This window comes from Lytechinus pictus, chromosome 8 (genome assembly GCF_037042905.1).
Source record: "Lytechinus pictus isolate F3 Inbred chromosome 8, Lp3.0, whole genome shotgun sequence".
Lineage (NCBI taxonomy): Eukaryota > Metazoa > Echinodermata > Echinoidea > Temnopleuroida > Toxopneustidae > Lytechinus > Lytechinus pictus.
Window position 1 is genome coordinate 5,008,102 of NC_087252.1, and position 24,696 is coordinate 5,032,797.

General features: G+C 36.9%; 2 protein-coding genes across 2 annotated transcripts; both read right to left on the minus strand.

Moving 5' to 3' along the window:
- Positions 1–1,437: 1,437 nt before the first annotated feature.
- LOC129266456 (late histone H2A.L3-like) lies at positions 1,438–2,993 on the minus strand. Its single transcript, XM_064103433.1, has one exon. The coding sequence runs from the start codon at positions 2,951–2,953 to the stop codon at positions 2,543–2,545; it is 411 nt and encodes a 136-aa protein (XP_063959503.1). The 5' UTR covers positions 2,954–2,993; the 3' UTR covers positions 1,438–2,542.
- Positions 2,994–6,150: 3,157 nt separating this feature from the next.
- On the minus strand, positions 6,151–23,958 carry LOC129266907 (kin of IRRE-like protein 3). The gene is made up of 11 exons (XM_064103244.1): positions 23,940–23,958; positions 18,895–19,218; positions 17,783–18,100; positions 15,620–15,754; positions 14,265–14,384; positions 13,602–13,856; positions 12,922–13,056; positions 11,868–12,032; positions 11,185–11,292; positions 10,285–10,541; positions 6,151–8,615 (listed from the first exon to the last, which is right to left on the minus strand). Exons 1-11 carry the CDS (start codon positions 23,956–23,958, stop codon positions 8,280–8,282), a joined length of 2,172 nt encoding a protein of 723 aa, XP_063959314.1. The 3' UTR covers positions 6,151–8,279.
- Positions 23,959–24,696: the final 738 nt, after the last annotated feature.

Sequence of the window (24,696 nt, forward strand, 5' to 3'; positions counted from 1 at the left end):
TATTGTCTATATAATTACGATTTTCCGGACCATCTTGATTGTCAAAATAGCTGTGATGTACTAGCACCAGAAATATATATATATAGGGCCTAGGCCTATATATATATATATATATAGGCCTATACCTATATATATATATACAGTGGCGTAACTACGGGGGGGCATGGGGGGGCACGTGCCCCCCAATCGGCTGGCAAAAAAAAAAAAAAAAAAAAAAAAAAAAGGGAGAAAAGGGAGAAAAAGAGGGAGAAGAAAGAAACGTAGTGGGAAAGAAGAATTTATTGTACATTATAATGTTATATTATATTATATGTTGTGTTATATTACATAAGAATTATTTTTTTTCTTCATAACTTTATGAAACATAATGTGCTCAGGTCCTATTTGTTCATTATTCCTGGTACTAGCATTGTCTGTTTAACGAGATATACATGTACAATCATGTTGTACCAAAACGTCCTGTTTTCAAGTCAATATGCACCAAATATATATCATCGCACTTCGAGTTATTATTGTTTTATGTAGTGACATATGCTTCTTTTCATGACTACTTAAAGTGATAGCCCAATTTTAAGGTCTGTATATAAAAAAAATCCTTTTTCGTGTTCGTGCTTACGTTCGAATTAGTGAATTGATGAGATTTGTCTGCTCTTCATGAATTCCTGAAATCGGTCCTTAAAATGTTTCTTTTTCTAATGTAAATATCAAAAATTTTCAGCTCGCGCTTCGCGCTCGCATCATTTGTTTAGTGAAATACGTATGGTCATAGTAGATTCCTACAAACAAGCCTTAGAATGCCCCTCTTCAGATCTGAATTTCCTATATTTTCAGCTCGCACTTTGCGCTACTGAGATGCGTATGATAATCATGATTACTATGACTACAAAAAGCTCTTCGTGTGTTTGAATGTGATTCTAACAAAATCAGCAATCGCTTGGCACTCGCATTGGATGACTATGGTGAGATATGTATACTCTTAATGGATTAAAAAAAAGAAATAGTCCTTAAAATGTCCCTGTTTGGGGTCAATATATACAAAATTTTCAGCTTGCGCTTCGCGCTCGCATCATTTTGTACGTGAAGTACGTATGGTCTTCGTAAATTCCTACAAACAAGCCTTAGAATGCTTCTCTTCGGGTCTGAATTTCCTAAATTTTTAGCTCGCGCTCGCAATATCTGATTAGTGAGATGCGTATTTTAATCATGATTACAATGACTACAAAAGGTGTTTCATGTTTTCTAACAAAATCAGCAAGCGCTTGGCACTCAAATTAGATGAGTATGGTGAGATATGTATTCTCTTATTTGATTTCTAAAAAAATAGTCCTTAAACTGTCTCTGTTTGGGGTCAATAAAAACAAAAATTTCAGCTCGCGCTTCGCGCTCGCATTGTTTGTTTAGCGAGACAGATACGTATTTTTTTTTTTTATTTAATAGCTTATTTTTACCCTTTTTAGATATGAATTTCAAAAATTTTCAGCTCGCGCTTCGCGCTCGCATCATTTGATCAGTGAGATACATTACATATCCGTTTAATGGCACAGTCCTTAAAATGTCTCTATATAAGGTCAATAGGCCTATACCTGGTAATTGAGCGCGCTTTGCGCGCTCACTGAGCGACTCAAAATTTTTGCTGGTGCCCCCCCAATGACGTGACCCACGGTACGCCACTGTATATAGGCCTATATATATAGTCCTACTCCTAGACCTAGGTCTATATCTTCGGGGAATACTTTTTACAGCGAAATTTGATAAGCTTTATCATTGCAATGAATCATTTCTAACTGTTAGCTCTTTTTAAAATTAGTTTCCAGTTCTCATCACTCACAGGCACGTGCAATTGTTTTTACTGCTCGGAATGCTCTTAATAGGGGCGCCTGATTTTTTCCCCAAAATCAAGGAGAAAAGCCGACCCTCAAAAAGGTAGAATCCGGGGCCAACACTCTCCGTGGATGCTCAGAGGTTGATCCATAAATGGGGGCAGTGGCGTAATAACTATGGCAACAAATTTGAGGGGCCAGACATAGTAATATCTTGGGGCAGAATTTTTGAAAAGCTGCGCTCACGCGGATAAATCAAAATAAAATTTGGGGGAGTGGAACATCACTGCCATCAGACTGGAGCCCTCTCCCACCAGTCCAAGTTGAAATCATGAAGCCAAAATGACCCAAAGGCAAAGTCAGATTCAGAAAAAGGGTGTCCGATAATCTGACTTTAAGTTTAAGTTTGGGTTTATTTTAGCTTTTTCTAGGACCCACATAATCATGATAATCGTCATCAATTAATAGGGCCTAGGCCTAATATAAATAATATCGAAACTCAAGACTAAAGCCCATCCCCGAGGCCTGACCCCACCAAGAGAGGAATCCATTAGGGCCTAATTATTTTGACAAAGCAAAAAACACACCCAACCCTGTCTCCGGTACCGTACTATTAGTATTTCCCCATTAAAAATAAATAAAGAGACTCGTCAATTCGTTCTTTCTTGGAAATGTGATGGCCCTGAAAAGGGCCGATTTGATGGTGCTTGGGCACAGGAAATTTAATATTCCTGGCTCTGGCTGCTCTTTCCACCCTTCTTGGCAGCAGCAGACTTCTTGGGGAGAAGCACAGCCTGGATGTTGGGCAGAACACCTCCCTGTGCGATGGTGACTCCGCTAAGCAGCTTGTTCAACTCCTCGTCGTTACGGACGGCCAGCTGCAAGTGACGGGGGATGATACGGGACTTCTTGTTGTCGCGTGCGGCGTTGCCAGCCAACTCGAGGATCTCAGCTGCGAGATATTCGAGAACAGCAGCCATGTAAACAGGGGCTCCGGCTCCAACACGGGAAGCATAGTTTCCCTTGCGAAGGAAGCGATGGACACGGCCAACTGGGAACTGAAGTCCTGCTCGGGCTGAGCGGCTCTTTGCCTTGTTGCGTGCTTTTCCGCCTTTTCCTCCACGTCCAGACATCTTGAATTATTGAGTAGTTAGTGCAACGTGAGTAAAACGAATGAATGATAATTGAATGCCGTGTCAAGCTATTTATACCATTCGTAAAGGATCGCGCAGTAACCAATCAAATGGCTCGAAAATTAATTTATTCATACTCAACCCGCCGGCCGGCCGATCCCTCACATTGATTTCGAAAAGGCGGGCATGATTCCTCCGACGTCCGCATTTCATTGTGTGTTAGAGTTGACTTTATCGCGACAAGAGATGGCGATCTATTTTTTGCTGATGTTCAACAAGTCGGTTGTGTCGTCTGCTAGCGTTAAATTTATAGGATGGATACCGGGGATGGACATCGTTTTCTGCAAAAAGAATACCAATATGAATAAATAAAAAGGACAGTTCTCACTCAGAGAAACATGGTAAACTTCGTTATTGCCAATCGTACTGCCCCAAAACCAGGAGCCCTTTTGAACGGGAAGTTCACCCTGACAAAACGTTTGAAAATTAAGAAATAGCAAAAAAAAAGAAGAAAGATAAAAAGTGGTGAAGGTTTGTGGAAAATCCATGAATTTTAATCATTTGATTTGTCATATGCGAACAGCATTTCGAGTTCCTACGTAATGTATGGTAAAAAAAACAATGAAATTTCATTTTCACGGAAAATTAAAAATGGTTTGGTATCACGATCGAAGCACCCGCTCCTAAAAATAAAATAAAAAGATAAGTCATCACGAACCATTAAAAATGAAATGTATGCATTTTATATTAAGGCCTACATAACATCTGAAGCAGCTGCTGGTTTATGACATCGCAAATCAAGAACTTGAAATTCTAAGAACGAAGTTAATCTTGAATAGATTTTCCTTAAGCTCACCAATATGCCTATATATGTTTTTTGCTATTCTTACAACAAAGTTTTTGCCCCTTTAAAGAAGCCATCGGTATTGGCATTATGGATTTAAGGAGTTCTATTTAATTTAATCCACCTCTATATTATATGACATAAAAGTCACCGTGAGCCCCGCGGGCCTACTGCATGATGGCAGACCCGTTCCGCTGTAAGTTAACCAAAATTAAAGGACAAGTCCACCCCAACAAAAAGTTTATTTGAATAAAAAGAGAAAAAGCCAACAAACGTAACACTGAAAATTTTATCGAAATCGGATGTAAAATAGGAAAGTTATGACATTTTAAAGTTTCGCTTAATTTCACAAAACAATTATGCACATCCTGGTCGGTATATGCAAATGAGGAGACTGCATGATGACATTATCCACTCACTATTTCTTTTGTATTTTATTATATGAAATATGAAACATTCTAATTTTCTCCTCATAGTCAAGTGAAAGTGAAACAACAATATTTCCTCCCTGAACATATGGAATTAGCATTGGTTAATACTATATGGTTCAGTCAAGTTGGGCCATATTGTCATATTTGTAAAAAATGAAATATTGTATAATTCAAACAATAAAAAACAAAAGAAATGGTGAGTGAGGGACATCATCGACTGTCTCATTTGCATGTCACTGAGTTGTGCATATCAGTGTTTTTTGAAAAATAAGCGAAACTTTAAAATGTCATAACTTTTTTATTTTATATCCGATTTTGATGAAATGTTTAGCATTATGCCAATTTGATTTTTCTCTATTTATTCAAATCAACATTTTCCTGTGGTGGACTTGACCTTTAATGTTGTGATCCAATTTTATCTGAGGAGCGCTCATTTTTAGGGGTAAACTCCTAATTGGAGTGAGGTGGCATAAGGTTATGTTCCCCCAGTTTGAACCGTTGCCCCAAAAATATTTCGAAAAAGAAGGAACAAATTCAGAGAAATTTGTTAAAGGGGGTAAAGGTTCTTTGAGAAGCCCAGAAGCTCATGGTGTCGCAACCCATTTCACATGTATCATATTCAAGCTGTAAATGCTCTAAATCTTTCACTCTTCAAAACAACAACAAAAAAATGTGGTACACCTATACTTTCCATCCTTGTCTCTCCCAACGTTTTATTTTGCCCTTTACTTGCCCCCACCCCTTTTGAAAATTCGGGACTCTTTCTCGGAGGATGCTTTGTGAAATAAATATATTTGGAATTGAAGTGCAATATTCAAACAAGTAGTCGAGCGCCATCTCTTGTTCAAAGAGATAGTAGAAAATCAGAGAAAAGGGATGAAAGAACAAGGAGAGGAATAATTAGGAAAGTAGGAGGAAGAGGAGGAGCACGAAGAAGAAGAAAAAAACTTAATAAATGAAAAAACGAAAGGAAGAGGAAAAGGAAGGGGAAGAAGAAAAGAAAAAGAAGCATAAAATAAAAGGAATGTGATTATCGGGAAGAAAATTATATTTTTTAAAATTTTATCCATTTCACTTTCATTATTTCAATAACTGATGCTGAAAACAAAATAACCAAAGACAAATGCAGACATAATTTATTTGAATGGTTTACTTCAATACAATTTATTCATGTAAATCTCTAACGTATCATATATTCATAATGAATATTATTATGCCATAAAAGAGTAAAAAAGGTACAAAAATCAAGGCTGCGTTCTTTGGCAAGTTTGTTCAACTTTGAATGAAAAAGTGACAAATATGAATACCATTATCACTTTAGGAAGTAAGTATACAAAGAACTATAATGTAATAAAATCATGCGCTTTTGTCATATAAGGAGGGTTGACAGGGGTTACAGAATCAGGGAATGGGTTTTTACAATAAGTGAGTACAAAAACCTGATGATTATTTTATTGTGATTTAGTGCACATTCGCCCCCCTACTTTCAAAATCATTGAAAGACACGCTCCCACTTTTTCAATTACTACTTAATGTGTACAAACTCCTGACAATAACCATCTTATTGTGACTTTATACTTTGGCCAACCCCTCCCCACTTTCCAAAACATTCCGCACCCCCTGGTTGAAACTAACTACAAATTATAAAGCCTCTCGTAAGTTGTTACAACATGCAGCAGAGCTGCCAACCTCTGTTGACCAAAAAACACAATGATCCATAATTAAAATCATATTTTGAAGGAAAAAAAACACATTTTGGTAACAAAATTGATAAATTACACATATGAAGCATGCCAATAAAAAAAAAAAAAAAATTTGCAATAAAATAATCATTTTTTGTCACTTTTGATTATCGTTAAAACATCTTAGTTTGCAGCTTTGATACAGTCCTAAAAACTACACCAAAGGAAAAAAAAATACAGTTTTTCATTCAAGCATGAGGCAGAGGCAGAGCAAGAAAATAAGAAAGTATTTTCTTTACATTTTGTTTTTGGCAAAAATGTGGCATAAGAATGTAAAAGGATACCAAATGGATACTTAAAAAAAACTGTCGCATTTCTTTTTTCACTCAGAAGGATACATTGGAAAGTATTAAAAAAACATATTTGGCAAATAACATAAATTTGAAGTACAAGTCTAATGATAATGAGTCTATAAATGCTAGCTACTAAAATGCAAATACATGATAAAGTGTACTTTATATGCACAGTTTAGTCTAAGATTATTTACACGTTTAAAAAAAAAACATGAACATACTAATCTTGGCGTGTATGGAATCATGAGTACTGGTAAAAAAAAACAGAGGAAATAAATGACCAATTTTTTCAGTACTTTTCAATTTCATTGAATATATGCATATAATATGTAAATATACCTGTTTTCACAAAGTCGAATACAATACATAATCTCACAAACTTTCATAGGCCCATATTCTGAACTCGGGTTTAAATTAAACCCTGGTTTAAAGTTGTGGTTAAAGTATGGAGAGCCAATTGGAGCACAAATACTTTACAGTACACGTTCAATATATTAACTCATATGACACCCAAATTGTTGATAATTGTCTGGGAATGATAACTGAAGTATTTTTCTTCATAATGAAAGCAGAAGGAAACAAAATAGTAAACATAAGAAATATACAATATGAACAGAATTTTTGAACTTTTGGCTCCCCATAAATTTAGCACAGAGTTAGACCGTGGTCTAAGTTAAACCTGACTTCAGAATATGGGCCATAGGTTTGAATGGGCTCACTTGATTGCTTAGATATTAGAGAATACCATCAAATTCAATAACATACTTTTACTCGCATAGAAGGGCCTGTTACTTCCAAATTTGTTTCTGTTCACTAAAATCTTGTCACTGTAAATGCTGAAAAGGCAAAAATGCGGTACTAAAAGTAACCGTGCAATTGTCTTGACCCAGGCTCGGCCTGAACATTTTCCACTGTGCGCAGTCCTAAATGCATTTTCTTTGATGACAGAAAACCATACAAATACGATAATTCACATATATATTAAAGAAACAATGTTTAACACACCTATATAGCATTATTACAAACATCAACATATTCAAACACTCAAATACAATATTTTTCTTCTGTAAACCCTTTGAATCTAATCATATTTCACAAGTGATGCCAAAGTAAACTCGAACTATCACTGAAGGTGATTAATACCCCCGCTGTACGCCATTACCATAGCAAAAGTTTCCAACACACAGAAAAAATATGTCTTGCCTAGTATTACCCCAAGACCAATGTGTGAGATAAAGATCATGAGAATTGGTTAAAAACAGATGAAGTAGTTCAAACTGCAAGATTTGTGCCTAATTTTTGTTACATATATGTTGTTACCATGGCGACATGATTTTCAACACATGGAAAAGTATGCCCTGCACATCTTTACCTCAAGACCAATGCGTGAGCCAAATTACATGTGAATTGGTTGAAAATTTAAGAAGTAATTCAAACCGATAGATTTTCACCTAATTTTTTACCATACAATATGTCGGTACCATGGCAACATGATTTCTGAAACACATTATATATGTCTTGCATATCTTTACCTCAAGACCAATGTGTGTGCTAAATTTCATGAGAATTGGTTGAAAACTGAGGAAGTAGTTCGAAAAGCAAGATTTTTACCTTATTTTTGCCATAATATACCCTTACCATGGCAACACAATGTCCGATACATACGAAAAATGTGTCTTGCACATCTTTACCCCATCAGCAATGTGTGTGCCAAGTTTTATGAGAATTGGTTAAAAACTGAGGAAGTACTTTGATGCGCAATATTTGGAACGCAATGGCCAACCAACCGCCCGCCTGGACACTGATTCCTCTATATCGGTACCCCCTTTAAACTTCATTTGGCGGGGGGTACAAAAATTGTTGGTAAGATACATATAGCCTTTTATATTTATGAAATAGTGGGATAGGTAAGGCTTTATTCATTACTTTAAAGATTACAGAATCCAAATGGCTGTAAGTTATATAACTACTAGGACCCCCTTCCAAATCTACATAAAAGACAATAACACTGAAATCTCATACATTGGTTGCAAGTCTATCTTTAGAATCGTACGAGATTTCTGAATCCTTATCGGACTCGCGATCGTAATCGTAAGGATCATCACGATCACGGTACTCTTTTCCCTCCGGTTTATAGCGTGTGTATGGCGGGTCACAGAAGTCCTGCGGGTCCACGTAATCCTCATGGTCGCTATGACGACTGCGCTGGCTTCGGATACTACGATCATGGTAGATGGGCTCTGGTTCGGCATCCTCAAATTTTGAATAGTGACTGTCGTGCCGGGCGTACGGGTCGTCATCGTTGTAAGGATCGCGGCGGTTGTCATCGTCTTCCCATGGTGGCGGAGGGCGCTGTTCGAAATGATTAAAAAATATATAATTTTTTACCGATGGTGATTAATTAATGTCCCACCTAATGCAGTTACCATGGCAAACACAATTTTTCAAAACATTTGGAAAATATGTCTTGCATTGGTTGCACTTCCAGTGAACTGTAATAGCTGTATAAGAGTAAAATATCCATTCCTAAATACAAGTGGGTTTAATTATACGTCAATGTATATATTCAGTCAGTCATATAACTCTTTTAACAATACCCAAGCTTAATGAAAACACCATCTATAAGTCACATACAATAGAATCCCTCAGAGTAATCTTTTCCTACTCAAGAGTTCATCTAGTTCCTTGTTTACTACTCTTTGTTAATATATGTTTCAGACCAGTCCTTTGTAATATTTCATTTAGTTGTCTGTTCATGCAGACTCGCTATAAGTCCCAACAGTTGAGCATTTCCCCTTATTATAAAAGTAAGAAAGATATAATATTCTCTAGGTTTGTTCCTAGTCTTCAGACTACACCCTGCTTAAAGGGATGGTCCGAGATGAAAATATTTATATCAATATATAGCAATATTTTGTGAAAACAGTCGTCATGAATATTCCTTAGGTGGGCTGATTATGTCACATCCCCACTTTCCGTTTTCTTACGTTATTACATAAAATCACAATTTTTTCATTATTTCATACTTGTGTGAATAATATGTCTCCCTTATAATGAAATTAGTTGCAGCAATAAATATCTAATGCACTAAATCAGTTGTCAATCCAATTTTTCTAGTTCTTGGAGGAACAAATTTGAATAAACCTAATTTCTTATAATAAAATACAAAAGAACAAGTGGGGATGTGACATCATCAGCCCACCTAATGAATATTCATGACGACTGTTTTCACAAAATATTGCTAAACTTTAAAATTCAATAACTTTGTTATTTGTTATCCGATTTTGATGAAATTTTCGGCATTTTGCTCAGTGATTTCTACTCTATTTATTAAGCTATAAATACTTTCAGCCCGGACCATCCCTTTAAGCTTCTACTCCCGCTCTTTGAGGCCTTGATAGAGGAGTGCCCGAGTCTACTATCTAGTTTCTTAGAACAAATACCATTGGGTTGGAAATGTTATTCAAGGTAAAACTCACCTACCATGCTACCTTGAGTGAACATATATAAATGTCATATTTAAAGGAGAAGTTCAGCCTGACAAAAAGTTAACTGTAAAAATAGCAGAAAAAAAATCATAAAAATTATTGATGAAGGTTTGAGGTAGAGGTTAAAAAAGTTAATAGAATAGAATTCTATTTTTTTGACTTGTGAGATCGTATGTGAGCTGCTTCCCCATATATCGTGTAGTAAAAAGTGCAATTTTCTCAAAAACTTGAATTTTTTTTTTATTGTACCTTCAGTTTATATCAAGAAATATTTCACATCCACTCCTGAAAGAAATCAACCCCATCCTGAAAAACAATTCTAATTTATGCATTTTTCATTACAGAACATATAGGGCAGCTGCTCATACATGGCATCACAAATGAAATTTTTAATGGCTTTCTAAATCTGTGATGGAATTTTCTCAAACCTTCACCAATATTCTATATTATTATTTTTTTCAAATTTTTACAACAAATGATTCCTCAGGATGAACCTTCCCTTAAAGAGTGTTTCAGTTGTACAGCATCATTACCCTATCAAAGTGATGGGGTTCCATGTATTCATTGGACTGCCTCCGTCTATACTGGGGATCATCCCACGAATCACGCCTACGATTGACAAACTCATGCGGCATGGCATAGCGAGGGCGTGACCCGGAGCTATGGGGGGACCCGTCGGGTTCGTCGCCTGTCTTCTTCCCCTTGTTGAGGGCGTCCTTCAGAGACATGACTTGGGGGATGATCTCGACGGGGATGGCTTCTTTGCTGGTGGTTTCTGATTGGACTTTCTCTGTAAGTTTGAAAGCAGGGCAAAAGAAGATTGGTGTTGTAATAAGGAATTTTAAACTTAAGTATTTCCTTCTTTTTATTTGGACACAGTTTTCAAGCTTAAAGAGCTTATGATGATCATTTCATGTACTTTGAAGGAGCAATAACCTGTAATCTTGACAATAATATATAGATATATTAATGAAATCAAAGTAAAAATCAAATCATTAAAACAAATAACCTCCCTGGGGGGTGTTTCACAAGTATTTAAAGACGAACGTGCACATGTTATTTAACGCGTAATGTGACCGATTTCTTTAGATTATCAAGCGTCCCTTGCGCATGATCTTACCAATACGGTGATGCGTTAAATACTGTACGCAACTGAAATTTAGGTGCGACTCTAAGTCATACTAAAACCTTTGTGAAACATCCCCTGATTTGTAAAGATTTATTTATTTAAGGTTCATGGATGACAGGATGATAATGTACACATAAAACATTAACAGTGATGTATTATCTTCATTTTTAAATCATTTATCAATGTCAACAAAACTCAACAGCACATGAATGAAATGTTAATGACCGATAAGACAATTATGAATGCTGCCATCTACAGTTGGATATTGTACATGCTGTTAGAATAAATTGAATGAAATACTCACTCTTCCTATATCTTCTTCTGCAGTAAGCCATGAAGATTATTGTCATTATGAAGATGAATCCAGATGCAGAAACAACTCCAATGATGATGTAGATGATAAGATCCATACCTGATATTTCAATAAAGGATACAGGTAGAAAAGAATTGATTCATCAAATTATATGGATAATTGTTTAATTTTCAATTTCACTATAATGACATGAATACGCCTGTCTAGTGTGATGATCTTCAATGAGTTGCACTTCAACACTTCAATTGTATAATTAAAATCAATTATCATCATGACCATGCTCCAGTCTGACCCATCCTCCTCACAATTATCATCTTCAATGTCATCATCATCACTATCACTATCACTTTCATCATCACCACTATCGGCATCATCGCCATCATCATCATCATCATCATCACCATCATCATCATCATCATCATCATCACCATCATCATCATCATCATCATCACCGCCACCAATATCATCATCATCATCTTCGTCATCATCATCACCATCATCAGTATGATCACCATTCTCACCATCACTAAATCTTCAATATGATTGATCATCATCACAATAATTTTCACCACAATCATCATCAGCATCACCGCCTAAGATCAGCAGTCTAATCATCGAGGTGATCTCTTAAATCTCATATTGATATTACTATGACATCTGATTATGAAACCTACCTTGCTGTTCAAGAGTAATAATCTTAGACTGGATCCCAATTTCATTCCAAACCGTGCAGTTATAATCACCATAATCCTCCTTCTGTACTTTCGTGATATGGAGTAGACTAGCGATCCCTCCGCTAGATGCCTCTACCTGCTCTGCCTCAAAACGACCAACACTCCCTGAAAGTAAATATTGAAATTATTTTTGATACTACCAACTATAACAAAACCCACTTTTTTCATAATTGTTTCAAAGGAAAATATTGAAACCATACTAATGCATTGTTGCAATAAACTTGCAACTGATCGCAAGTCAATATCATGCCACAAAATAAATTGAAAGTCGTGCATTTGCAATTGATTGCAAATGTTTTCTTGCAATATCCCCTAAAACAGGTACTTTTTTTCTTGCCTGCAAGAACAGGGAAGCATTTGAAAGAAATTTGTCGGACGTTTCATCCGACCAGTCCTGTTTTATCAGACAATTACCATAGTAACAGTGCCTCTCAGCCAATCAAAATCAATGAAAGTTTTCAGATCTTACAACTTGTCGGACAAAAAATGTTGATGAAATACTCCCCAGGAAGTCTTAATATTTCCTTGAAGTGTTGCAACTGAAAACACTGAAATGGAGTCTTTTAGTCCCCAAATTAATTGAAAGTCATGCGACGGATGGTCTGCTTCTTGCATCAACACATAAAAATAATAATAGCTGGATTTATAAAGCGCTTTTTGCCAGAGGATACAAAGCGCTGCTATTATTACCCTGGCTTTAGCTTGAGCTACCATCACCGGCGCTCAGTGCATTCAAGGAATTAATCCTGCCAGGTACCCATTCACCTCACCTGGGTCGAGTGCAGCAGTGTGGAAAACACACCGTGGCTAGGATTCAAACCCACGACCCTCTGTTTGAAAGACGAGAGTCACAAACACTAGACCACGACGCACCCACAATCAATTCGCTTTAGTTAAGATTGATCTATCACTTGTAATTGTGCAATTGATTGCAAATATTTTTTTGCATCACCCCCTAAAACAGGTACTTTCATTCTTGCCTTCAACATCTCACCTGTTTCTAACTCGATGTCATCCCAGCTCCACATGATAAGGTACGGGTCAGGTTTGGTATCTGTGCTGCATTCTAACGTTGCTGTACTACCAATCTTGGCTTTCTGGATTGATAGACTGTCAATGAGGGGTACAGCTGGCAAAAAAGAAGAAGAAGAAGAAAATTACTAAGTTTTAAATAAAAAAATCAACCAAGAAAGTAAATTATCAAGATATTTAAGTAACAACTTGGCATCAATATTGATAAACATGACAATTAATGATTTGAATCATACCATTTTCAAATGTTTTGTTATGTCAATAGTACATTTATCAATAACTTAAAAATCTTTTATTTATATATTTTACTCTTGGCCAGGTCATAACAAAAATCTTAAAAATATGACCTTCTGCCTTTTCATTAGGCGTTTGCCATATTGGAATGGAGAACTTAAATTGCAGGGCCTGTTGGACGATCTCTATAAGATAGTGCTCCTTCTGAGGGAATAATAGTTGTTATTATTTGTTTTAATACAATTGTTAAAGAGCCCCCATGACTTGCTATTGGACTCAATAAAAAGTGTTCTTTCCTTTGCATTAACAGAGGAAAGAATATTTGCTCCATTCAGAAAGTATCGTCTTTTTCCAAGGACAATTATTTAATCCTTTTGATCCTGGACATTTTCCAGTTTAATCCCTTACAATTTATATCCAATCTGCCTATAGTTGTGATGGGGTCGAAGCCTGGTACGGTTACGGAGCAAACATACACTCCCACGTCAGACTCCCGAACCGTGTCAAACTGCAGGCTTTGCATGGTGCTGAGCGTAGCTCGGGACCCAAGGCGAGTCCATTTGGTTGTAGGGGTGGGGTTGCCATCGCCGATGCACAACATCTGAGCAGGGCTGCCTTCATCTACTGACACACTGGCTGGTACCTCAACGAGTCTTGGACCATCTGAAAGATAGGTTTGAGTAGGTTTTGATTAGATGTGATACAGAGAATCATCATCATCATTATCATCATCGTTATCTATAATTCTTATTATCTCATCACTACCACCATTGTCATCACGGTGATTACGATGATTATTTTCTTCGTTATTATAATCATCAAAACTACCGTAGTAATTTATCATCATCTTTACCATAACCTTGGGGATAAGAGTCAAATATGACTAATCGCCACTCAAACCAACATATGAAAATTATTATCACCATCATCATTATCAACATCATCATCATAATTATGATAGGCATTTATATAGTGCCAACTATCTAGAAATATATATATATATCATCATCATCATCATCATCATCATCACCACCACCACCACTGCTACCATTACCACCAGTGGTTACTTACACAGCACATTGAGTTCCATAGTCCCTTCTGTAGTACCTATTGTGTTTGTGGCTGTGCATTTGATTGTAGCTTTGTGATCTTCCTTTGTGACAAGTAGTTCCATCTGGTTACCGTCAACCCCTTTAAACAGAAAATATCAAAGATAAATTATCACAGAAACAGAGAAGATTTAAACTAAACTGCAATAGGTCTCTTGTTCCTTACTAATATCTTGACCATCTAGTCTCAGGAACCTTGTCTAAATCTGAGCCGCATCTTTGAGCATGAATCCCACTATAAAGGCACTCTGCGCCTTTTCATATCAGCTTTCCTGCAGTCCCCATCGTTTTGCCTATGATGAAGTGTTGTGAGAATTGGTAATGAGAGGCCGCTTGCCGGATTCCTGCACGAAAGACAGTTCTGGAGAGGTACCTTATTTTAGATTCCCAGTAGAATAATGATTATTTATTTTTTTCAACTCTTGGTGACATTAATACAGTAATTTTCCCAAGAAAAGAAAGGATTGCACTATGCTTACAAACATTTTTACTTCTCAATAATAATAAAATGACCAGTAAGAATACTAAAATATTCAAATTCACAATGGGTTATTCATTCTTACATTGAAAAATTATGCATAAAAACTTAGCCCATAAGTATGAGTTGCACCGGTGACTGGAAGCATCAGTCAGTAAATCCAAACGGCGAACCTACTGTACAGGGTGGGGGGGGGGGGGGGTGAACTATTGTTTTATCCCCCGACTAGAATAGTATGACGTCACATATTTACACCCATGGTCAATCATCAGAGGACTGCTCATTTTGACTCAGCCCTAGTCATGATAAATCTTGAATTCCTAAAGTGAAAAAGTATGCAGCAAAACTTAGTCATATGGAATGTTCCTGAAACATATACAGTGCGTCCCAGAAAAAAGGAAATCGGGATTCCCATATCTCTTTTTCTTCAAAGGCAAATGAATTATGATACGTAATTTAAATAATCACATAATTCTATTATTCATCTTTATTTTGATACCTTATATGTGGCGTAAACTTCACGCATTAATGAGCAAAACGAGTTTGAATTTTTAATGTCAAAACCAGGTTGCGCTGAAAAATTGGACAAGATTGGTTCGTGATATGACGAACATGCTTATTCGATGATTGGCTCATTAGCATTTCTTTTGTATTCTTTTTTAAGATTCTCTCACTGATCCCTGAAATGAAAATTCAGATTCACACGTGAGTTTCTGCGCAAATCGTTTCTGATATGCCTCAGTATGTATTGTTTGTAATCTGCCATGCATGAACGATTTGGTTTAAAATTAGAGTTTCTTTTTTGTGGGATACACTGTATATCCCCTTTTATTACAAACCTGTCATTGTTTCCCCATTCTTAGTCCATACGTAGGAAACACTCCTTGGATTGGCATTCACCACACAGCGACATATCGTGGTGGTTTCTTCTCGCACATTGGCTGGTTCTGTTTCCACGGCAACAACCGGAGCATCTATCAAAAATTTAACAATATCAATTAATTGTAAGTTATCTGATAAAGGAGCATAATCGTCGGGGCATTCAGGCAAAAAATAAAGAAAAAAAATATGAAGGCAAGATACATGCCTGATGTGTTTAGTGCACCCAAAAGGCCCAATTTGGAAAACGGGTATGGTTCCAATTTTCAATTGGTCTAATACCAATTCGCCCATTTGCCAACTGGTCTTTTGCCAACTGGCCATTTGCCAAATGACCTAATTGCCATTTTGTCCACTCACCATTTCGTCTAATACCCAGTTGGTCCATAGCCATTTAGTCCTTATACAATTTGGTCTAATTAGACTAAGTGATAATTGGGTGAAATGAATGAAAATAAAATAGGTATTAGACCAACTGGTTACGAGGCGAAATGGTCAAAGATGAACGGGTGATTAGACAAAGTGATGATTGGACCAAATGGCTGATAAACAAAATGTTGATGGACGGAATGGCATGAGACTATAAAACGAAGGTAGACCATATGATAAGTGGACAAGTCGGTAGTAGACAAATTGGCAATTTACCTTTATATAGGCACACCCCAATAGAGCGTGCATACACTATTTTGTATGCGACAACACAATGAGGAATATGGACAAAAAATAAGTTTAATGCTTAATATGTGAATGAAAGGCTTGATGAAGATCTCATCTGGTGTTATTGGACAGGAGCCTGCAAAGTTTGTTGACCTCTGATCCTTGACTCCACCTAATGAGCATTACAGTGCAGTCTTGTTAAGTGAGTCATGATAATGACCTTCACTGCCACATCAAGCTGGTTACAAGGTATATAGAAGCAAGCAAGTCATCAACAGGTTTCCATGTATAGACTGATTCAAATATGAAACTTTAATAAATGTATTTCAATAGAACTTCTTTAAGAAACACAAGGATGGTAAGAGTGGGAGGGGGCAATTAAGACACCATTCTCACTACCTTCCTAAAACTAGTTAAACGTGTAATGAGAACGGTCGAAGCGATCTTCCAAACCGTTTCATAAAACCACCTCGCGATGTAGTTTTCAAGATCGCTTTGCCTCGTTAAACTGATTTTAGCGTAAGTGAGGACACAACCGTTGTTCTGGAAGCGATCTTTGCAAATTTTGAGCGCGCTACTCCACACGACAGGTGTAGAATGCCTAGGCTGCGGTTTCAAATTTTGCGTGAAACGTGTCACCCCACTGAGAGCATTTCCGTAGCAACAAGATCGCTTTATGTGAAGTGATTTTGAAAACCACTTTCCTGTGATCAAATGGGAACGCAAGCAAAGCGATCTTCCAAACTTGTTTCCTGAACCTCTTTCCAGTAAACTAGTTTTAGAAAGCATACTGAGAAAGGTGTCTTACTTTATTAAGTTATTGACCTACGACCTCAGTAGCTTTAGTTATAACCTATTCTGCATGTTTTCTGTCTGAATCAAACCTGTCTTTAAAAAATAGAATTCAAGATAGCAGAAAACCCTAGATTAATATGAGGTTCAAGGTACTACAAACAGGAGGTGATGAACCCTGAAAAGAACCTATTTCCTCTTAAGGCAATATCTTTTTCTCCTTTATATAATCTCCCAAAAAATTGCCCCAATTAAAAAAAAAACTTTTCTAAGTATGTAATATTTTCATCTTTCCTTAACCAGCAAAAACTTCGGTCTCTTTTGTATTGCCCATGTTCACAAAGTAATTGCGCGCCCCCTCCCTGGAAAGTTTGTAGTTGAGTAGATATCCCATAGAAATATGCGTTTAGATTTAAAATATTTTTTTTTCAATATCATGATTGAAAGGAGTATAATTAAACAAAATTGCAGGCATTTAACCCCATGTATGTCTAAAAGTTTTAATTTTCAATGTTAAGTTTTTAAATCAGCTGAGATTGAAGAGAAACATATTTGAGCATTTTCCTATTGTAACATAAGATAATGATTATTCGAGTGAATACAAGAAAGAATCTAGGGAGTTAAAATGGTCCTAAATAAGGATGATTTTACAACCAAATTTAGCTCTAACTTACGTTGCACATCAAAGGTCAAGCTTGACGTCATTGGCTCAGTAAGAGCTGCATTTGATGCACGGCACTCATATAACGGCCCGTGGTCTATCAGTCCAGGCGTCACGGTAAGCTCACTGACAGCATCCCAAAGCTTGCCAGAGACATCATTGGCTGCTCGTCCTGAACTGTATACGGCGCCCTCTAGGGGTTCGTTATCACGGAACCATTCTATGGTGGCAGCGGGGTTGGCAGCGTTGGCATTGCAGGTGAGGTTGACTTGCTCCGTGACCTCGACAGACATCGTTGGACTGCCATCAAGGGACACGGAACCCGGTGGTCCTACAATCAGAGAACATCATCAAGACTTTGAAGCATTTTTATTTTACATGAACGCTCAACATTTTCCAAGCCCTGGTAAGTGTTTCTTAATGCTGTTCATAAGTTAGGTGTGATGCTACGAATCAATGGTGATCATTTTTTTAGGCGCTGAATCAACATAAATTAAAATTTTATGTATATCATTAACCACAAGAAAGGATCACCAGTCGTTGTATAGTAGCTCGTAACTTATGAACAACGTTATGAAACACCTACAAGTTGAGCATTTCACTGAAAATTGTTATAAGTTACTGAAATCCTTGCATCTGATTGGCTGAGGGAAACTTTCTCAGTGAATCCCCGACAAGATCCTTCATGACATGCTCCCTATGTGGTACAGGAGAATCTTAGGCAGACACAGAGTTGGAGGGTCAAACCACTGTCAACACACAATGGCCTGCCCTCTAATATTTTGTGGAATCATTGTAACAAGGCTCTGCAGCCATCACAACCAAGATTCATATGGTAGTCACTATAATGACACAGGTACCAGTCGTAGGTCTTAACAAAATGACTCCTGAGTGGTGTTTCACAAACGATAAGTGTGACTTAGAGTCGTGCTTAAATTCCCAGTTGTGTCCAAGTACAGGTCATATCATGCTAGAGGATGCATGCAGTATGTATTAATCAATAAGATTGCATGTTACATATCATGTGAGATTCAGCATTTAAGCAGGACTCTATTAAGTCAAACTTAATGTAAGTCTTTATGAAACACCCTCTTGAACTTTCATACACCACTGTGGCTGACTTACTCTGGACGGTTAGTTTGGCCGTATTGGATTTGAGTCCCTCATCCGTAGCACTTGGTGTCACCTGGCACTGGTAAAGACCATCGTCCGCCAGGGTAACATCTACGATCTTCAGGTTATACTCTCCGGCTGAGGCATCTCCTACGATGGAATAACGGGAGCGGCCGGGAATGTTGACATCTTGGTCCGACCCGATGTGCTCGCCATCTTTGATCCAGAAGAGTTGGCCGGTTTTGCTGGCTACCGTGCAGTGGAGGGTGACGGAGCCGACACCGGAGTTCACAGCTGTTTCCGCAGGTTGTTGGGTTAGACTCTGGGTGGCAGAAGCTGACAATGAAAAACAGAGCTAGTGAATTATGTCTATTTGCATCTGTACCACAACCAATAAAGAAAATAGACAAGATGATTTCCTCCTAGAATAATGTAGACAGCTACATTGTAAATGGTTATTATAAACACTACGAATTACAAGCCGACTATATTCCTTCTTTAAGAATGGAGCAGTTTCAGATAAAACCTATACTTTTCAAAATAGGCCTCTATACATGTACATTGCAGTCTATTCCATTGTCATTCTGCTATAAATATTTCGTGAAAATGTGTCAAGTACAGATTGTCTCATTTTATTTTATATTACAAAATCAGTAACAGAGCCTTTGTCAAGACAGACCATTGAAATCATCAAAAAAGTCTTCTTTCGTCCCTGACAGGCAAAGCTGTTTATTTTGCTGTTGTTTACAATATATTTGTTTAAATTCATTTTCCTTTCTCTCTCTCTCTTTCTTTCTCATACTACCCTTTTTTAGAGTGCTAAGAGACTTAACTGTAATTTGCGATATCTAAAAACTGAGTATCATTATTAAAAATAAGCAATAATATTCATATTTTATAATGTAGGACTGAGTTATATGAAAAATTAAATGCTTATCAATAAACGGACGGTAAGGATTAAAAGGCAGGGTTTTAATAAACAAGTGGAATGCCTCTGGCCGTCTCACCTGCATCACGCGATTCAATATAGCAGCAGTGCTGATTTTGAAAACTACTATAACTCGCACAAGATGTTCAGTGATACTTGGTTACTCTGTTTTCCACGTTTTATGAACTAGACCAATACACTTATAGAGATATGATGGCAATTCAACAAATACCCCCAACGTGGCCAAAGTTCTTTGACCTTACATGACCTTTGACCTTGATCATGTGACCTGAAACTCGCACAGGATATTCAGTGATACTTGATTACTATTATGTCCAAGTTTTATGAACTAGACCAACACACTTTCAAATTTATGGCTGTAATTCAACAAATACCCCAATTTGGCCAAAGTTCATTGACCCTAAATGACCTTTGACCTTGATCATGTGACCTGAAACTTGCACAGGATGTTCAGTAATACTTGATTACTATTATGTCCAAGTTTCATGAATCAGATCCATAAACTTTCAAAGTTATGATGGTAATTCAACAGATACCCCCATTCGGCCAAAGTTCATTGACCCTAAATGACCTTTGACCTTGGTCATGTGATGTGAAACTCATGCAGGATGTTCAGTGATACTTGATTAACCTTATGTATAAGTTTCATGAACTAGGTCCATATATTTTCTAAGTTATGATGACATTTCAAAAACTTAACCTTAGGTTAAGATTTTGATGTTGATTCCCCCAACATGGTCTAAGTTCATTGACCCTAAATGACCTTTGACCTTGGTCATGTGACATGAAACTCAGGCAGGATGTCCAGTAATACTTGATTAACCTTATGGCCAAGTTTCATGAACTAGGTCCATATACTTTCTAAGTTATGCTGTCATTTCAAAAACTTAACCTCAGGTTAAGATTTGGTGTTGACGCCGCCGTCGCCGTCGCCGCCGCCGCCGCCGTCGCCGTCGCCGTCGGAAAAGCGGCGCCTATAGTCTCACTCTGCTATGCAGGTGAGACAAAAATCCCCCCCCCCAGTTTCTGAAATTTCACATCTTAACATCCATCACATGGCCATTTTATTTTCAATTCAATTCATTTAAATCTATTTTTCTCAGTATAAAATCAACAATATGAATAGTACAAACATGACATAAATCAAACAGCAACTTATAGTATAAGTGACTTATCGTAAAGTATTATACTGAAAGGGTAGCAGCCAAAAAGAAATCAACCTTTCTACGGCTAACTCATATTTCCTTGAAATTATTTTGATTTAGTTCGAAATTATCAAGATAAAGAAGAACATTCCCTTCTTGTTTGACTCTAATACCCCTTTCATAAACCCAATAAAACCTATCCTCCAATTAGCCGCCTAAGAGTAATATGCGGATAATTCAATAAAAATTGTGTTCACAAACTCCGAAAATTATCCGCATTATTTTTACTAGCGCCCGTCCTGAAAAAGGCGGATAATCGTCATGACAACTGGACACGCCCCCTCCGATGCGGTTGTGTTGGAAAAGGGCGACCTTGTGACCGCACCATGGCAATTATCCGCATTATTTGGAAATACGTTCATAAACTCAAAATCTTGTCCCGATGCCGCTATTATGCGGATAATAGCAGCATCAGAATAATGCGGATAACTCTTGTCCTCCTCTGATTTTACGACCAAATTATGCTGCTATTAGCCGCATAATTGGGTTTTATTGGGTTTATGAAAGGGGTATTAAACATTGTTTTCAGTTGATGTCAAACCAGAGATCTACTAACTTGAATGTCTCCAAGCAAAACACAACTTAAAATTACAATTTATTCCAATGGATTAGCCAAGAATAAGATTTATATTCATTGATATTGAACTTATTTTATATGCCTTGGGGCTCCTCTTCTCAATATGAAAAAAAAAAGAGATTGTATCATCTTTAAGATGGACATGAATATTAAACAAGAATAACATTTCCTTCTGTACCACCCTAGAACTTGAAACAAATTCACTACTTTAATTTTCAGGAAGAAATAACCACTGAATGAGAAGACTATCAGCAAAGAGGCTTGTAAAGTTTGGGAGAAGCTGTTACACTTCATCACTGAGTTGTTTATACTTCAAACCTGTTTTGTTTGTGACAAAGTATGGCTATAGGCAATTGAAGGAAGGTCAAATTCCATAGTTTGTCTTCAATATCCACTTTAAATCTGCTGAAGAACTTGAGCATTTCTTTCAGTTTTCATTAAAGTTGTCTTCCAAGATGCTTTATAATCAGAGTGCATGGATATCTTAATTTTACTCTGGAACAAGCCAAATATTAAAAAGACTTGGACTTAACTGGACTTGGAAAATTACTGATTGATCATATACATGTACAATTGATTGTTATGATTGTCTGTAAAGAGTGATCAAGGAAAATCAATATTTTCAAAGGTCAAGTCCGCCCCCAAAAATGTTGATTTGAATATTAGAGAAAAATTAAACTAGCATATTAAACACTGAAAATTCATCAAATGGATGTAAAAGAAGAAAGTTTAAAGACATTTTAAAGTTTCGCTTATTTTTCACAAATTCCACATGTTCAGGGAGGCGGAGGAATAATTGTTAATTCACAGTTTGGCAGTGAGGAAAGAAAAAAATTATTTCATATTTCGCATAATAAAATACAAAAGAAATAGTGAGTGGATGATGTCATCAGTCTCCTCATTTGCATACTGACCAGGATGCGCAACTGTTTTGTGAAATTACGCAAATCTTTAAAATGTCATAATAACTTTCTTATTTTACATTCGCTTTTGGTGAAATTTTCAGTGCTATGCTTGTTGGATCTTTCTCTTTTTATTCAAACCAACTTTTCATTGGGATGGTGTCCTTTAAGGCGCCAATTCAGGGTCAATTGCTACGATGAGTGTAAAGGGGGGGGGGGGTCAAGATTGGAACTCATCCCCTTTATTACTGTGATTATGAGCCTTCATTGGTGTTCCTCTCAATATTGATTTGAGAAATGACACCAGTCTCAAACAATTGAAACCAAACAGTCTCTGAAGATTTCATGTCACATTCAAGGGAAAGTCCAGTCAGTCAAACCCAGCTGGTTTGCAGAGAAGTGGAAAAATAGAGGAAGAGCAAACTTTCATTTATTTGAGAAAATTATTAAACTAGGGTCAAGGAATTTCGTTGTTGAATACAGATGAACCCCTGCTCCCTCAAACCTGGCGACTCTGTCATGCATCCTATAGTGGGCTACTTATTTCATTATTTTCATATCAATTGTTTTTATCAGTGAATGAATAATACAATTTGTGGTTTAGAGTATACTTTTCAGTTGTAATAACTTTAAACATTTTACTCATAATATGTTATCATCTTATTTATGCATTGCCTTCAGAAAGATATTGATGTTATTTGTTATCATGATTCTGTGACATCGATGTTATTTTTTTATCTGATTCTGTTTTCATCATCAGGTCATTGATGAAAAACAGCTTTTTACCCAAATAAAATTATTCTCATAAAACAATTTTGTCAGCTCCTGCTGAAATTAGTTGCAGCCTATGCCCATCTATAATTTAGAAATATTCTTCACCCTAAAAAAATTCATGTATGTATCATTTTACAAATCTGCAACCCTCAATAACCATTAATAATTTACCAACCTACAACACCTAATGATATAGCGGTAGGAGTCAAACAAGAATCATTGTGTTATGTTATGTAATCACTTTTACTTTACCCATGTACCTCCAAATGGTGGCAGCAGTGGGATCATGAAACACTCACAAAAAATTACATCAAACCATGGACCTACATAGTAGGTCCATGATCAAACTGACTACTTGAACCAAAATACATGTACATTGTAGTTCTTTGGGTTCAACACTCACAGGTTTCAAAACTGAATGTCAATCTTATTTTTTATTTTCATTTAGGTATGGACCTCTCCTTTTAACAGTTTTTGATCGTTCTTATTTCCCCACATTTAGGCATGGACCTCTCCTTTAAAACAGTTTTTGACACAATCAATGTCAATGTTTATCACTCATGAATCAAGTCCCAGCAGGACAATTAGATTCCTGCAGAGAGACTGGTTTGATAGTCTAGTCTTGATAGATCATCTACCCAGCAACTCACAGCCAAGATCTGTGTTCATGTTTTAAAAGTGTCTGTGACGCTGTGAAACCACTCTCACAATATGATCTAGTTTAGCTGCTTTGGACACAGCATGAAATTTATAAACAGCTTCATCATTTATACTCATGATTACAAGAGTAAACATGTAGTGGTACACCCAGTGGCGTACCTAGGATTTTCCAGAGGGGGGGGGGGGGCAAAATCGGCCGCCAAAAAAATTGACAAGCAAAAAAAAGAAGAAAAAAAGAAAAAAAAGAAGAAGGTCTTCAAAGCTCGTCAGGGGGGGCAGTGATATGTATTTTGTATGGGTTGTGGCTCGTCAGGGGGGGCAGAGTGCCCCCTGCCCCCCCGTAGGTACGCTAGTGGGTACACCTGTAGGGGCTTTCAGACCAACTGGAAAACTGAGATAACCTGGCATTCTCTCTACCCTGATCCCATCTCCATGATCAAAATTTGAGGAACAATAAAGCTGAACATTTCACTGAATCAGATGTAAAATAAGAAAGTTACATAACATTCAAAAGTTTTTTTTCTCAAAACAATATATTAGGCCTACAGGTACATGTATGCTATACGTGTATAAAGGAGGGGGGGGGGTGATATTAAATGTATACTACATTTTTACACATACATGTAATTACAAAGGATTATATGATTTCCCATTTTCCATTGCTCTTGATATGGGTTAATATCCTGTCAAGGTAGGTATTCTTCTCTCTTATTGTATTTTATATCCTGTGATATTCTTGACGAAGAA

Coding starts and splice junctions, on each gene's coding strand:
- LOC129266456 (XM_064103433.1), bottom strand. CDS start 2,953: ATGTCTGGACGTGGAGGAAAAGGCGGAAAAGCACGCAACAAGGCAAAG.
- LOC129266907 (XM_064103244.1), bottom strand. Junction 12,033..12,921: donor TGACATCGAGTTAGAAACAG/GTGAGATGTTGA, acceptor ATTTACTTTCAG/GGAGTGTTGGTCGTTTTGAG. Junction 8,616..10,284: donor AACCCCATCACTTTGATAGG/GTAATGATGCTG, acceptor CATTTCGAACAG/CGCCCTCCGCCACCATGGGA.